General features: G+C 40.1%; 2 protein-coding genes across 2 annotated transcripts; one reads left to right on the top strand and one right to left on the bottom strand.

Moving 5' to 3' along the window:
- Positions 1-651: 651 nt before the first annotated feature.
- On the top strand, positions 652-2,945 carry LOC127766551 (40S ribosomal protein S6-like). Its single transcript, XM_052291622.1, has 6 exons — positions 652-737; positions 858-922; positions 1,646-1,703; positions 1,790-1,898; positions 1,994-2,266; positions 2,500-2,945. The coding sequence occupies exons 1-6, from the start codon at positions 732-734 to the stop codon at positions 2,739-2,741; spliced, it is 753 nt and encodes a 250-aa protein (XP_052147582.1). The 5' UTR covers positions 652-731; the 3' UTR covers positions 2,742-2,945.
- A 615-nt stretch (positions 2,946-3,560) lies between these two features.
- LOC127766550 (lysine-specific demethylase JMJ21) lies at positions 3,561-10,949 on the bottom strand. The gene is made up of 16 exons (XM_052291621.1): positions 10,712-10,949; positions 9,793-9,900; positions 9,598-9,653; positions 9,381-9,523; positions 9,069-9,266; positions 8,796-8,995; positions 8,212-8,311; positions 7,547-8,128; positions 7,341-7,463; positions 6,789-6,869; positions 6,401-6,708; positions 6,080-6,319; positions 5,552-5,636; positions 5,291-5,468; positions 4,670-4,844; positions 3,561-4,071 (listed from the first exon to the last, which is right to left on the bottom strand). Exons 1-16 carry the CDS (start codon positions 10,837-10,839, stop codon positions 3,915-3,917), a joined length of 2,862 nt encoding a protein of 953 aa, XP_052147581.1. The 5' UTR covers positions 10,840-10,949; the 3' UTR covers positions 3,561-3,914.
- Between the last annotated feature and the right edge of the window lie 5,609 nt (positions 10,950-16,558).

Below are 16,558 nucleotides of genomic sequence, written 5' to 3'. Positions count from 1 at the left end.
CTTGCCAAGTTCTTTTTTAACCAAGGCATAGTTTCCTTATAGACCAAAGATTTTTGCCTATGTGATGCAAAACCAAATATTTCAATTTGTTCACAAAACCATTTTTAGTTATGTTTTCAATTTTCTTTGTGTAAAAGTATGGTTTTGTAAAGTCTAGGGTCCCATCGAACGAATGGGAAAACAAAGTAATAGAAAAAAGATATGATTCTAAAATATAAGTATAAAACAGAGAATTACACTAAAAAGAAAAAACACAGAAACAACCATTTGATTTGATTGCAGGAAAAAAACAAAAATCGAATAAGAAAAATAGACTCAAACATGTTCTATTAAGAGGTTGGACTTCTTACTAACTTTCCTCTAAAATCTATATAGAATTACCCATTTTATAAGAATTTTAAAGGATATGATAGGATTCAATCATTTGTTTAAAAAACTTTCATACCAATTTTTTCTATAGAATTGAAATATTCCAAATCTCTATATTTTTTGTACGAAGTTTGACTAGAAAATCACCGAGCGACCGCACACGCGGCCGGACCCAAAAGCCCAAGACCCGGAAATCCAATCCGACGGTCCATCAAATCCTCCAACGGCTGAGATCAACCCTCGCCTTCCCTCACAAACCCCTAGCTCCCAACGCGTCCACTATATAAGCCCGCTTCTCCCCTTCTCACCCACTCTCTCCCCGAGCGAACCCTAGCCCTAGCGCCGCCGCCGCCGCCGCCGCCATGAAGGTACCCACTCCTCCTCCCCTCCCCGCGGGCGACGCGGTCGTCTCGATCCGGTCCGGCTGGTTGTTTCTTGTAGCGCGGTTTGATCTGATTTTGTGGTCGCCCTGATGATGTTTTGCGCAGTTCAACATCGCCAACCCGACCACCGGGTGCCAGAAGAAGCTCGAGATCGATGACGACCAGAAGCTGTGAGTGCTCCTCCTCTCTCTCTCTTGATGCTGATCTGTTCTGAAATGCGTGGAGATCTCTTGCATCGTGTTAATCTAGCTTGTCCGCTCGGTCCTTCGTTGTGTAATTTGTTACTATTGTTGGCAAGTTGGGCTCCGGCTTTAGTCCCAATATGAACTGGTCTATGATCGCGTTGTGATGTTTAGGTCTATGTGTTTGTGCGGCTCGTAGATTATTTTTAGTCTCTTACTGGAAGATGAAGAATTGGTAGGTGCTAAATCAGATTTCGGAAATATTCGAGGGAAATATGTTTGGAAGTTTTTTGGGAAAGGATAGTGTGGAATGGGTCATTGTGTCGAGTGTTCAGTCCTGTAAAGTAGAAGCATTGTATAATAGTCAGTAAAGCTTGAAGGGAATGCCATGTTTCATCAGTGTTATGTTAGTTTTGGTGGATCTTTGGCAGCATAGAATGCATCAATTTATCCACTAGATCAGAATGTAATTTTGGTTTAGCTGTGTTTAGGTAGTTTGAAACATCTATGGTCATTTATAGTAATACTGAAAAAAGTGCTCTCTCTTGCTTAGGTTTTATCTTGTAATCCTGTATCAGTTAGTGTGGGTGTTATTGTTGTTATGTGGAAGAAGAACTATTATAGTTATCTGTCCGTTTGGTGTGTTATATATTTGTTCAAGCTCTCCTGTTGTAATGGTATGTAATTAGTGCTTTCCTATCAATTGTGCAGCCGGGCATTTTATGACAAGAGGATCTCCCAGGAAGTCAGTGGTGATGCTCTTGGCGAAGTAATTTCTTTGGCAATTTGCTCCATGATTCTTCAACTGTCTTGCTATTTAATGAGTTGGATGACTAAGTTTGTCTGTTTGTACAGGAATTCAAGGGCTATGTATTCAAGATCATGGGAGGCTGTGACAAGCAAGGTTTCCCCATGAAGCAGGGTGTGCTTACTTCTGGACGTGTCCGCCTTCTCCTCCACAGGGGTAGATGTTTAAGATGCTTACATTTGAATGGTTATGTTTCATTTTGCTTTGCTGGCAGGTGTTCTAATGTGAATGTTCCATTTTTATACTGACAGGTACCCCCTGCTTCCGTGGATATGGCAGGCGTGATGGTGAGCGCAGAAGGAAGTCAGTCCGTGGTTGCATTGTCAGCCAAGATCTCTCTGTTATCAACTTGGTGATTGTAAAGAAGGGTGATAATGACCTTCCTGGCTTGACTGACACTGAGAAGCCCAGGATGAGGGGACCCAAGAGGGCATCTAAGATCAGGAAGCTGTTTAACCTTGCCAAGGATGATGATGTCCGCAAGTATGTCAACACTTACCGCAGAACCTTCACTACCAAGAACGGTGAGCATTCCTAACATTCGGTATTAACCTTGAGTTGCTTTGCTATTATGTTTGTTGTGGACTGCATTGTATGCCTCTGGTGCTTGTGTAATCAACACAAAAAACACACTCCTAATCAAGATAATAAGCTAAGATATAATCTGTAATTTTTTGACATAGCCTAGCATATGCAGTCAATTTAATGGTTAGTGTAGAGCTGACCTATTTACCAACCATTTATTTTTTTCCTGCAGGCAAGAAGGTTAGCAAGGCTCCTAAGATCCAGAGGCTTGTCACTCCCCTGACTCTTCAGAGGAAGAGGGCGAGAATCGCCCAGAAGAAGCAAAGAATTGCCAAGAAGAAGTCCGAGGCTGCCGAGTACCAGAAGCTGCTTGCCCAGAGGCTCAAGGAGCAGAGGGAACGCAGGAGTGAGAGCTTGGCAAAGAGGAGGTCCAAGCTTTCTGCTGCCACCAAGGCTGCTGCCACCACCGCATAAGACCCCTATAAGACCTTAAAACATTATAGATGAGGAAGTGTTTGTCGTTGTGATGGATAGACATGCTACTGCTAGTTTTTCTTCGGTAATTGGTGCAGTTTTCTGTGGACAAGATGATGCTTTGTCACAATTTTTGAGCACTTGCAGTTGCTATGTATTCTGATGATATAACTTGTGCCTACTATTTTCTTGGTTTTTGTGTCATTTGATGTCTCGTAATATCTCTCCTTGACTGTTTTATATCCCTGTTATGCATTTCTAGTGCTATTTTCTGTGAAAACTCAAATTTTGAAGAACTGTCGTCAAGTTCTCATCCTGTGTGGCAACGTTCTTTATTTGGTCATATCTTTACTTTTGAAGTTGAAATTAGCTATATCATGACTTGTTCGGATTATATCTAATCAACTTGTAGTAAGATCCTTTTTTATAAAACTTGGCTACCGGTCGTAGGTTTTATATTGCAAATGTTGTTTGTTCCAATATGATGTTGCATCTGAGGGAAATCTGTAACGCCAGAGCGCTTCAAAGTCGAGTTCCTTCGATGCAATGTGAAACAAAACGGTGTCACCAGTCAGGAGTCACGACTAGCGTTTACGATCCAATCCCGGGGGCAATCAGTTCAGTTTTCGGACCGGTTGAAAACAACAGCTGAAAATTCGAACTAGTTTTTGATTTTTTTTTACTACATTTACTTGGCTTTTAATCGATGAATTTCATGAAATCTGATGATATGGTTTGCGTGCTGTTTTTATCTGCATCAGTATTGTGAACCCCGGTCAAAGTTTGTTCCAGTATGTTGCACCTGAAGTAATGCCAGAGAGCTTCAAAGTCGTTCTTCTCATGCATTGACTACATATTCCCTCTGTCCTAAAAATGCCAACTCCTGACTATAAATCTGAACATATGCTATGCTTAGATTCATAGATAGAAGTTAGCTTTTCTAGGTGGATGGAGTATCAAGTTTGTATTAATGTAAAATAACAGGGTGTAACATATGTTTGTTCCAATATGTTGCATCTGAACGAAGTTGTCCTTTCGATGCGTTGTTATTGCATATCAAGCATGTGTTAGTGTAACATAATACACTGTTTCGATGGTATACTTTGTGGTACAGTTTCAGGTTACAAATCAAATTTCTTGTGCCTTTATCTTAGTATGGAAAACTCTATCGCGTCAGTTAATTTCGCCCACGCTGCATGACTGCTGGTATTGATTCAGCTCTCCCCAGACCAAGTGTTCAACATCTTCCCATGACGTCGCGGTGCCCAGCTCCTTCCACAGGCTAAATATGGCTCCCAGGACGTTGTCCTCGTGAAGTATGCAGTAGCACCTGCAAACAGAGGAGATCAACAATTCAATGTATCATCGTCATCCGTCAGGTGACAAACCAAGAGAATCAGCAATGGTTGCAAAGTGTTCGTGCCTTGTTCATCAACAAACCAGCTATAAATGGATTACTGCAATGATACACAGAACTTGCAGAGAAGTGGGTGAGTTCAGCCAAATCTATGCTTGAGCCACTGCTATAGTTATATGCACATGAAGAAGAATGAGGGATGAATTTTTTAGCAAATGCGAGTTAGCTACTTAACTAGGGCCATGTTTGTTTCAGCTTAAGATTATTGTAATCTAGATTATAGAACTAGATTACCATAAGCTGGATTATAATAAGCCGACGTAGAATAAGCTGCTAGCTGTTTGTTTCTCTGGATTATTATCTATTTGTTAGCTACTAGTAGTTATATATATCATGCAATTTGATAAGCACCAAGCCGATACTCTGAGAGGCCTCTAGTAAGACGGATTTTGCCAGCAGTTACAATTTCCATCAACCAACAGTAACCTACACTGCCAATTCAAGATGCAATGGAAAAGGATAAAACAAGAAGAATGAGATTATCTTATTTCAGAGAGAGAGAGGTACATACATCGCACGATACGATGCCCTGCTGAATTTAGAATTTTGTATTGACTTGTATATATCTTTATTTGATTCTGCTCTCAGAAAAGGAAGCTGATAGCTTCGTAAAAACTGCCTGAGAAGATCAATATCACCACGGAATACATCCAAGTGCAGTGGAATTAAGTCACATAGAGGATCCCCTGTTAAATGAAATAACAATCAATATAACAGATCAACACAGAAATCAATATAACAGATCAACACAGACTTCATTAGAATTTGCTAAAATTTTAAGGCTTATTCGGATCTGTGTGGGCGGAGTGTTGAATTTTGAACTAAATCCCCAAAACCAAAAGATCACAACTAAACCCTCCACATCCAGTTCACCAAGATTTGCACAATTGTAGATCTTGTTCCACGAGGAAATCAGTGAATAACAGAGATAGGGTAACTCAATTCAATAATTCATACAATCTTTCATGGTTATCCTATCTTGAATTTAATCAACTAGTGATGCACTATCACATTTATTTTATCTTGAATTTAATCAACTAGTGATGCACTATCACTTTATTTTTAAAGTAGGCATATAAACAACTGAGCAATCAAGCTTTGTTATTGTGAACAAAGTTAGCTGGCTGCTCACCAATGGACAGATCACTGAAATCAATGATATGAATTGCATCCATTTTGTTCAGATCTTCAACGGCAATGCAATCAGTGGAAGTTCCTGGTTCTGTGGTCCCCTCAATGAGAATGTTATCATCCATTATATCTGAATGTATCCAAGAAGGTACCACATAGACTGAATCACCATCATCGTCCTGATTATTTGATCAGAAAACATTACACTCAAAGTTTGATAGTGGATAGTGGATACATATAACAACAAACCCACAAAACTTACCTTAACAAACTTGATAAGAAAGCGGATGTCATCAGGGAGATATTCTTCAGCCTTCTCAATTAGAACCTGTGGAATTGAACCACCCCTACACAGATACGTAAAGAATGTTATAGTATCATTATGAACTGCATCTAGTGATTGCCTGTCAGGATATAACAAGTCAACTCCAAATAAATGCATAGTCATTGCATCTTAGATTTTGCTTATGTTAAATAAGGAGAAAAGAGATAGGACTAGTAATCTAATCCACGACTACCACTGTATTCTGGAGTCCTGGACAAGCCTCGAACAATGTTTCCGGAACTCCAAGGGCACAATCTAAACATAACCTGTACTGAACCTTTATATAGTTTGATAATGTCTTTGTATTCACATTCTATGCAATTTATTTCGGAGGGAAAAAAATCTTTTCCTCAATGATTAAAAAATATTACTTTTTGGATAAATAAAAAACAGAGCAAAACAAAAATCATTTTTAGTGACTACAAATATATACCGACAAACCAGCTTCAAAAGATTTCCACCTACCAGTTACTTAGATGCTTCTTTATACTTTTCTTTCTCCTGTCTAGAGTAGAAACTACTTGTTTCCATTCAGGCGGAACATGAGTGACATCAGAAATTGAATTTTCCTTTGCTTTGATATCTTCGTTCCCAGATTTGGATATGTGTTCCACATGTGGAAGGGGTAATTGATGAATATTTCGCATTTGAACTCCCAAGGATGATGCAAGATTCAAAACATCAGTCTTGGTCAATTTATCACGTCTGAAAAAAATTAAAAAGTTTTAAGTACAATTTCTAAAATTAATTAGGAGAACCACACTTCCCTCAAGTAAACAAACTTACATGCGAGCAAAAATATCCCCTTTGCATTTTCTGGTAACCATGTAAGGACAAATTGGTCTGTCTGGAGCATCAGTTGAATTACTCAATCCAAACAGTTGCTTGCTCCATAATCCAAGAGGAAAAGAGCCGTTTGCATAAGACACCTCCAAAGAGTAGTATTTAGCTAGAACATCTGGTATTCCGTTTCCATCCCATGGAACTGTCTTGTAGACACCATCCAGGTACACAAGAAAGCCACTTGCAATGATCTCAGGGACATGGTTGATCAATGGCGAGCCAAGTTTTCGCAGAAGATCATAGAACTCAAGCTGCAGCCAGAAAAAAAAAAATCAGAAGTGTGGCATCCAACGAGTACTAACTTCCTAAGCTTTAGGACGAAATGCAATACCTCTGTGCCCAAACCATGTATAGAATAACCCAACCCTCCTTCAGCATAAATTTTGATCACATTGCCAGAAACAATGAAGACCTGAAAAGTTCAGAGTATAGGTTAAATAAATTACCAAATTGACCGGCAAACATATGAGCTATAACATGTCATGGTACCATAGAGAGCAACTATGTACCACCTACAAATCTTCTTGAGTTAGCTTCACTAAACAGAAGGACCGAATGCATTTAAATTGGTAGTTTGTGTTGTCTGTTACTGTGTTTGTATGCTTGGCCAATGAACTCTGTTTCTTGCTTTATGCTTTCAATATAAGCAGCGCATTTTCCTTTGGTTGCCCCTAAAAAATATAAATAAAATGTATATGAAATTATGGATTCATCGCTGTTGTGATATCTGTAGCAAATGGACTTACTGGAGTTAATTATATATAATTAATATGATACTATAAATATTCTCAGTGCTTTGGTTACTTTAAGGTTTGCAGTGCTAACAAGCCACAATAGCTTATCGATAGTTTAAACTTAACCATTCTCATAAGAGTACACTTACTGGGTTGCTACCTGTGCCAACAGGAAGCTTCTCATCTTCAGAAGGTGGTGGTAAACTATGGCATGCACTTATTTCCTCTAAGCATGAATACCACTTGTCTACATTAATTGCTAGACATGCACCCTGCAGGACCAATCAGATGTCATTTGCATACACATAAATTCAAGGACTATAAAACTTCATATAATTGTGAGAACAAAGCTCACCTTCCATATTAGTTCTCTCAATTCAGGTTTAAGAACCCATAGCCTACGTAGCCATTCTCTTGCTTCTCTCTGGCCAATTGAATTAGTAGGGCTCCAGACAGAAGAATAGTGATCCTTTTCTTTCTCAAGGAATTGGGATAAGAAATCTATATCATACGAGAAAACTTGGTCCCCCAAGTTTTCATGAACATCTGAGAACTCAAATGCAGAACACTGATTTGCATTATTTGAAGTTCTTATAGGCTCTGAACTTTTCAGTCTTTTTTCCTTACGGGCCATGTCAGAGTGGTTCCATCTACTCGTTATACTAGGAAGATTTTCAATATCTCTAATAGATTTGTCTGGAGCAGCAAGTAAGCCAGCACGGCAAACTCCTTTGTGACAGTAACCAGGTGCCATGTCCAAACATACATGCTTAAAATTTGATTGGTTGACAAAATTTTGCGTGACAGCAATTGTCATGTCAAGGTTCAAAACACAATGCCACCACCCACTAGGAACAAATATGGTCTCTCCTGGTAATTGTGTGCATTCCAGTGGTTTCTCATGCTCAGCAAGATTTGGGTAGATATCTAGCCACCACTGCAAGACAAACAATTAATTTGAGTAACATGGAGAAACAAGAGAAGTCTGAAGGAAAGCAAAGGCAGTAGTAAGTAAAACACCTGCAAAGATGTAGGAGTTTCAATGTCAACATCACCATCTTCATCACTGACATGTACTGTGACACCACCTGGTACTCTTCCAGGAGGGTACATTGCCCACCTATGAAATAGATGGACACTGTTAGTGGACTATTCATTTTAATTTTATAACATTTTTTAAAGAAAGATAGCATGGCGTGGGTGCACACATTCAACACATACTACAAGCACACACTTGTGTCCACTACACGCACCCACTGACTGAGGGTCTCCAAAGGTGCACACACTTCCCACTGAATGTGCCCCTAAAAGTGTAAAATTAGTGGACGCCAGTCTACGACTTGAACCCTTAAATACTATCGGGTTTGGTGCACATCTGAATGCCTCATCATCTACAGATGAGCCTCCAACATATACATTACATTCTTCCATCCAAAACAGAAGTTGCAGGATTGATGATAAAATCAATATCAGTATATCAAGGTGTAAATATTGCCACGATAATTTTGTAAAAGCAAAAATAGTAAAAGTGTTATAAGAACACGCCAATGACTCAGGAGCACCGTTGGGTAACAACTACTATATGTAAAAATAATGATCCCAACCTTTTTCGGCCACAAAGAAGAGTATTCCAGGCACTGGTCAACCCTGGATCAACATGCCAAGAAGCACCTGATCTCTCTGGTCCAATAATAAGCCATCTGAAAGCTGGTCGTTGGTTGTAATCCATGATTTCAAAGAAATCTTCTTGAAATAGATGAGGGACACTGTAATCTTCCAATAGTGTAGGTGCTGATTCTCCAAACTGCAATGATTTGTCAACTAAGATTCTCTTTTTGAAACTTCAACAACACAAGCAAAACTAAAGTTATGATCACCTTATCATCAAATATGTAAAGTGGATCTTCGTCATGCTGGAGTTCCATGTAAGAAACATAATCTTTTAGTTTCATTTTTATCTTTTGAGGGCTTCTCTGAGATATCCTAAAGGGAACTTCACCATAATCATGTGTCAGTTGCTGCGCTGTCCATTTAGTCCTTGCTGGCCAGGTTTCAGCCAGTTTAGTAAGCAAAACCTATCAGTGCAACATAAATAAAGTGCTTTCAGGGAGACAAACACAATAAAGAGAAGAGTGTACAAATTCTACGTTGTTCAATATGAAGTAAACAAAAGGTTAACCAGTTCTTACTGGACATTTTCCATCATACTGAGCGCGAAATTGGTCCAGAGAAAGGTCATCTTTCCTTTCAACGTGCCCATTATCAAAGGAAAAGCTACTCAAATTAGTAAAACATCTGTACCATCTCCTGTATAAGTGCATGGAATTGAACCCTGAAGGAAATTAAGTGTATAAGCAGCAGATTATATAAGCAAAATGAATGCTAACAAAAGGAAACGTATCTTACCATCAAAATGGCGAGGCTTCTGGTAAATCTCATCACTTTCTGAACAAAGATTAAGTCTGGAAGGCGAAGCAAACAGTATGTAATCATTTTAGTGACCATCATAGTTATATGCGAATGGTTTCCAAGATACTGAGCATAACATAACTACATATCTCTGCGCTAAAAGTAACATCACAATATAGAATTGGCACATACCTAGACAATGCTGTTTTCTTCCAAGAACCTCTATACACAAGAAGACCCCCAACTGAAAGACACTTGCTCATCCAGAGAGGCTCCTCATTGCAAAGTATGTACATGACACTGTCAAGAAATTTAAGTTAATGCCACAGTCACATCCTATTAGCTATTGCACAACAAGGCAGTGCAACTGCGCAGATGCTATAAGAAAGCAAATAATCATAGCAAGGTCAGGGAAGAAGTTAATAGTGTAGCATTTATTTCCTTATCCCTATGAACCACTTTATTACATCTCACAATTACAGAGAGCATGTAGTGTATTCATTTGGCATGACAGTGCTGCCTAGAAGAAAAACCAAAATAAGCATGCGGAAATCAAAAACTAAACTGCTGACATCTAATTTAGACTTAAATGTAAATTCATTTTTTTCCATGAGTCGCATGTTTTAAACATTACTTAAAGTGCAAATTCATTTTTTCCATGGATGGCCCATGCCTAAAAAAAATCCACAAGAGTCTCACTGAAACGTAAATGTTTCCTCTCTGATTCTTTTCCCCAAACACACATACCATATATACCATCATATTGTAAAACATATAATGTGTAATAATTTAACATGGCTTCAGCTCTTCAATCAGTTCAACTGATTAAATAGATTAAACTACAATTTGTGCAAATTGGCTCATTTTCCACTCTTATAACTGACCACGATCAAACAAAATTCGCAATCAGATACACTTTACTAGTCATCCAGAGCGATCATGACTCATCACATACCGAAGCATCACAACCTCAGCATTTCCAGCAAACTAACAAAAAAGGGAGGCTGAGAAAGAAAACCCAGCATAAACAAAGTAGTACTACTGGTAAATAAAAGGAGGTGGGGAAAGCAGCAGAAGGAGAGAGAGAGAGAGAGAGTCCACGGCGGCGAACCTGCTGACGCAGGCGAGGCGGCCGACGTCGGTGGGCGGGAGGAGGTCGACGACGGCGCAGAGCACCTCGTCGGGGAGCGCCGCGAGGCCGCCCAGCGCCGCCTCCCTCCGGCCGTTCCCCGCCGCCATCGCCGGAGCCCGGAGGCCGAGGCGGGCAAGGAGAGGAGGGGAGGGGCGAGGTGGATCAGATCGGTGGGCGTGGGGAGGGGAGGGGAGTCGGAGACCACGCGGCTGTGGTGGTTTCGCGGTGGGGAATTTTTATAGTGCCCCAGATTTTGAAACCGTGGACTGTTTGCTTCGCATAGCTGTGTTCAGCGGATTGGGAGAAAAACTGACTCATTGGTGGTATTGTGTACGCTTTCCTAGCGGTGTGTGTGTGTGTGTTTTTTTAAAAAATTTGATTTAAAGTTTATATTAATTCATTTCTTTAAATTTAAAAATTAATATTTATATAATTAATCGTGCATTAATAACTCACTTCTATTTTCCCTTCCTCGCAAACACAACCCCGTACCCAAGGAAACACCAAGAGGTTTTCCAGTTAGCTCCACAAGATGGTGGGCTAGTTTCTAAGCCTCACCTCTTTTATTTGATACTAGATCATTCACTAATATTAACGATTTTTATAACCCCGTCTACCTACATCAAAGCCAAAAGGAAAAAGAAAAAAAAAGTAATGGAACCTAGTACGGAAGTTCCGGTAAAAAAACTACAAGTAGGCACCCTAATAAAATTTAAGCGACATTCATATCTTGTGATTGTTAAACTTTGATAAAATCCGCTGTGATAATCAGCCCCATCGTTTACTCTTCGACTTATCAATCACAACCAAAATTTGAATTAGTTGATTTATTTTTTTTCAATTGTAGGCAGTGTTTAGTTATCTTCAAACTTTCAAAAATTCTGTCATATCAAATGTTTGGACACATGCATCAAGCATTAAATCTGGACGGAAAAAACCAATCGCACAGTTTGTATGTACATTGAGAGACAAATCTTTTAAGCCTAATTACACCATGATTTGACAATGTGATGCTACAGTAAATATTTGCTAATGATAAATTAATTAGGCTTAATAAATTCGTCTCACAGTTTACATGCGTAATCTGTAATTTATTTTGTTATTAGTCTACGTTTAATACTTTAAATATGTGTCCGTATACTTCAAAAGAAATTTTGGCACACTAACTAAACACGGCCGTACTTTACAGGCTTATTCAGTGGCGGAACTGAGGGGGTGCTGGCAGGGGCCATGGCCCCTCCCAATAAAAACAAAATTTTTTATTACCCCCATATATCATAGCAGATTCAGTGAACAAGCAACAGAGCTTCTCACTTTGTGTACATCTTTGGATCCAAGTGATTCATTCAGTTCATTCAATATTGATAAAGTGTGCTCTCTAGCTTCAAAGTTCTTTCCTGCTGATTTTTTAGAACAAGAGAGAGCCAATTTGAGATGTCAATTACGTCACTATGAACTTGATGTACCCACCAATCCTAAATTTCAAAATCTGACATCTGTAGCTAATCTTTGTCGTCGACTTTTGGAAACTATTTGCTTTTATATATTACCAATGCATGAAAAAAAAGAGAAATTGCTAATTTTTTGAACTGTCAAAACCTGCTGGCCCCCCTTTGATTTTCTGTCCAGCTCCGCCACCGGGCTTATTTGTTTATCTTTGTCATCCTACAATTTTCATATTACAAGTAAATTTGACTTTTCAAAAGTTACCCTTTTTAAGTTTTCTCAAATTTATAGAAAAATATAACAACATTCATAGCACTAAATTAGTTTTTATCAAATCTAACATTAAGCATATTTTGATAGTTTTTTATGATGAAAATATTATTATATTTTTTATAAACTTAATCAGAACTATAGAAGTTTGATTTAGAAAAAAATCAAATAATTTATAATATAAAACGAAGATAGTAGTGACTTGCAAGCACATCCAGAAGTCTTAAACTCTCTTCTTCTTCTTCTTTTTTATTAAAAAAAGAAAGATTATTCAATAATCCATATTTTTTGATTAATTAAGACGCCAGAGTTACCTAGTTTTAGGTTTTAAGGTCATGTTTGTTTCAATTTAAGATTATTGAGTCAGATTATTATAAGGTTGATTATAATAAGTTATAGTAGAATACTACTCCATCCAAAAAGAATCTAATCCTAGCAATGAACCTGGACACGTATGTGTCCAGATTCATTGCTAGGATTGGTTTTTTTTTTTTGACGGGGGGGGGGGGGGGTAAGTTATGAGTTGTTTGTCTGTTTGGATTATTGGAAGCATAAATTATTGGGTTTGAAATACTAATGTCTATAATACCCTTAGCTATTATGAGTGGGAGGAGGATGAGACGGTGGCGGTCGGTAATTTGCATAAAATTTTTAAGGGTAGTAGATCTTTAGCTACCAATAATCTTTAAAGAAAAGCACATTTAGTGGAGACTACAGATTATACTAATCTAGCTATACTAGCTTATAGGTTATAATAGTCTATCATAATAATTTATCTGGTTGTTTCATAATATTGTAAATAATCTAAATTATAAAAATCTTAAGCTGAAACGCCAAGTCACGCGTTATAGTTACTGACGATTATATGTAGTTATGCCACTGCAACTCATTCGTCTCTGTAGTCTTACTTTCACAAATAACTCCCGGGTCGTTCTCAGAACCTTTCTTTAGGAAATTCTCAGAATTTCGATAAACTTACTGTTTTCACCGTATATATATATACTTCACCTTTGATGCAGAGCTGTTATGAGCTGTCTGATGCAGTGTTTTTTTTTCCCTCTTTCTATCGTGGCAGGTGATCTGATAAGTTGTATTCCGTTCCGTGCCAGCACTATCGTACGCGTGTGGCGAATCCCATTCCTATCCTACGTTGACTTGAGATGCTCTCTCTCGTGCGTCCAGATGCTGCTCCCTGGTCCGGTTGGAGTCTTGGGCTCCTTTTGGCGTCGTGTGGAATCTGTCGATGAGCTTTTTTTTTTTTCAATCAAAAAAATTTACTCTAAGACACTCTATGATATTGTTATATGACACTTTAGTTTTAGGGCTTTATCATATGACATTTTAGTTTTATTGTTTTTCTCTTAGTCCATTATTTTAATGCATCCCTTTTAAATGGAGATATAAAACTTTGTGAAAAATGATTTGTAATTTAAATTTGAAGGAGGAGGAGAAAAGCAAGAGAGAGGGAGAGAGGAGGAAGAAAGTGCTAGCCACCGACATGTGGGGTCCGTGTGGGTCCCATTGACTCAGATTTTCATGTTCGCTAAAACTGGACATAAGGGCAGTAGCAATACAAGTCACGCTACGAAATCGGCCCAAGGCCATTCAACTCCATAGTGCATGTTACTTCTTTTGCGTGGCTTTGATTTGGGGCGAGCTACTGTAAAGGCCACAAAGCCCAAATGCAGGTGACCAAGCTAAGGAAGGTGCCCCAGCCCAAGAAATTAATTCCGCCAACTACCCTTCGCCTTTCTCGGACCCATCGCCATAGTGTCCCTCAACCCGTCGGTCGTCGTTGCCCAGTCCACCATGATTGCTTCGCCTCACAGCAGAGAGAGTGGGGGGGAGGGAGGTTGGGGGGGGGCAAAGAGATGATTTTGGAGAGGGGGAGAGCCTCACCGGAGTCGTTCGTTAGACGTACGCCCACTGCCCGAGCTCCCTCTCCTCCATATTGCAGGAGCCGCGGCCGCAGATGCACTGCCTCTCGAGGAAACCTAGGGCCTGGGGCTGCGGTGGTGGCAGCGGGGCGGAAGCGTGGCGCTTGGCCTCGTAGTGGATCCGCTCCGTCTCCATCGTGGCGTGCAAGAGGAAGTCGTCATCGTCATCCAGCCTGTCAGCGGCAAACTCGAGCGGCCGCCTCATGGCGGCGGCGCGGTGGGGGTCAGACGCCACCGGAGGCTTAGGGCTAGCGGGACCGGGATCGCAGAAGGAAGCGAAGTTCTCCGCGTAGGTGGAGGTGGTGGCGCCTCACATGTCGAGCTCTATTGCCGGTGCCGCCTCTTTCTCTCCCCCCTTGTTTTCTCTTCTTTCTTTCTTTCTTTTTTTTTAAAAAAAAATCTGTTTTCTCTTCTTACTTGCGCTACGGACTTACAGTGCTCCATTGCCGTCGGCTCCGGCAGAGCTCGGACTTGTCAAGGCGAGAGATACTGCTTGCGCGGGAGTGAGCAAATCGTGGCGTGGGAAGGCGAATTTGGGGATTGGTTTTTTATGCGGCGCCGAGGGGACGACGAGAGGGAGGCACGACTGCCATAGTGCAGGCGCGATGCGTTTTCTCGGCCGCGTGTGGACTTGCAAAAGGCGAAGCACGCGTATCCTTGTGTAGAGGCAAGAGGCTTAGCAAGGGCACGCGTTTAGGCGGCACGTAGGCAAATATCCTCGCTGGCGATGCGAAGGAACTCACCACATCCTCGTACTGTGAAGGGCCTAATACTGCTTTGGATCTCATTTGATCCGGTTTTAAAAATTAAGGGAATAAGGGACACATTATATGTTATAGTATATGGTAGTTAGAGTCATATAAGGATATGATTGATTTGTGTGGATTCCTTCCATATCTTTAATCCTTTCTTATCTCCTCCCCATGTACTTCTATATATACCGGCCCTCTTAACCTCTTGTCCCAGGCTACAACAACATTGTCCGACATTGTGTTTGCCCATCATCACCAACGTCTTCACGCTGTGGTCACCATAGTGCTCTTTTTTTTATTTCTTTTTCATTATTTTTTCTTTTGGTCATCGTGTTTGTTGGCTTCTCGCCTGCACCCACGCACTCTCGCGCCTGGCACTGCAACCGCACACTATTGAGTGACTTGTGCTGCATTGATATCAGCGACGATTGGCTACTACGACTACGACAACTTCATCTTGACTACGGCACAAAGGGCTACCATCCATATTGAGCACTCTAACCGATTTCTTCTCTAGTCCAAGTGTCCGCATTGCTCACGTTTGGACTGCAGAGGGATGTTAGAGTATATGGTAGTTAGAGTTATATTAAGAAATAATTGATTTGTGTAGATTCCTTCCATATCTGTAATCCTTCATTATCTTCTCCCCATGTAATTCTATACATACCCGTCTTCTGAGGCTCAATACATTGCATCCAATATTCACAGTATTCCTCTCCTCCCTATATCTGTTATTTCGGTTTAAAGACGAATTTTAGACGCGACAACATATAGAGGGACCTAAAGTGAACTTATTCCTTTCCCTTTCAGGATTATAATCGGGGTTAGCCCAATTATATATGGGACTACTGTGGCGTGGGTGTCCAGCCCTCCTGTATCTTTCGGCTTAGCCATGTCTGTCTGCTGGAGAGTCCTGGGCGTTTTCTGAGGACAAGAGTGCAAAGCTTTTGGTGCTGTTAATAAACATAAGTTGAATTTGGCCTTGATAACAGGGTTTCTGTGTGCTCCTTTACCTGTTCTTTTTTTTTTTAAAAAAAAAACCGTGGAAAGAGAAATACACATGTTCTTACTAAGTAACTTGTTCTTACTATATCCTGGACAGGACAACCAGTTCCTTGAAGAGAAGACTATGCAATTGAATCCTCCAATACTAATGTTATCTAAAAATTTGGCCCGCTAACACCAAAGATTGCCTGATTAAACTAACTCTACTGGCGTTAATTTCCTAAGGTGCATTTCATATCTACAGAAAGTTCATGCTCCCTGTTGCAGCACTGCAAGTCTGGATGAACAATCCGTGCAAGAGGCCGTTTGCTTGGCTCCCGTGTGCAGATTCAAAGCTCCAAAACCGCATAGCACATTTTGAAACTAACCAAGGGAACACAGCAAACGAAGATAGGGGATTAATCGCTTGCAAGTAA

Source organism: Oryza glaberrima, chromosome 3, assembly GCF_000147395.1.
Source record: "Oryza glaberrima chromosome 3, OglaRS2, whole genome shotgun sequence".
NCBI classification, from domain to species: Eukaryota; Viridiplantae; Streptophyta; class Magnoliopsida; order Poales; family Poaceae; genus Oryza; species Oryza glaberrima.
The sequence above is the reverse complement of the archived record's forward strand: the minus strand, read 5'-3'. Positions and strand labels throughout refer to the sequence as shown.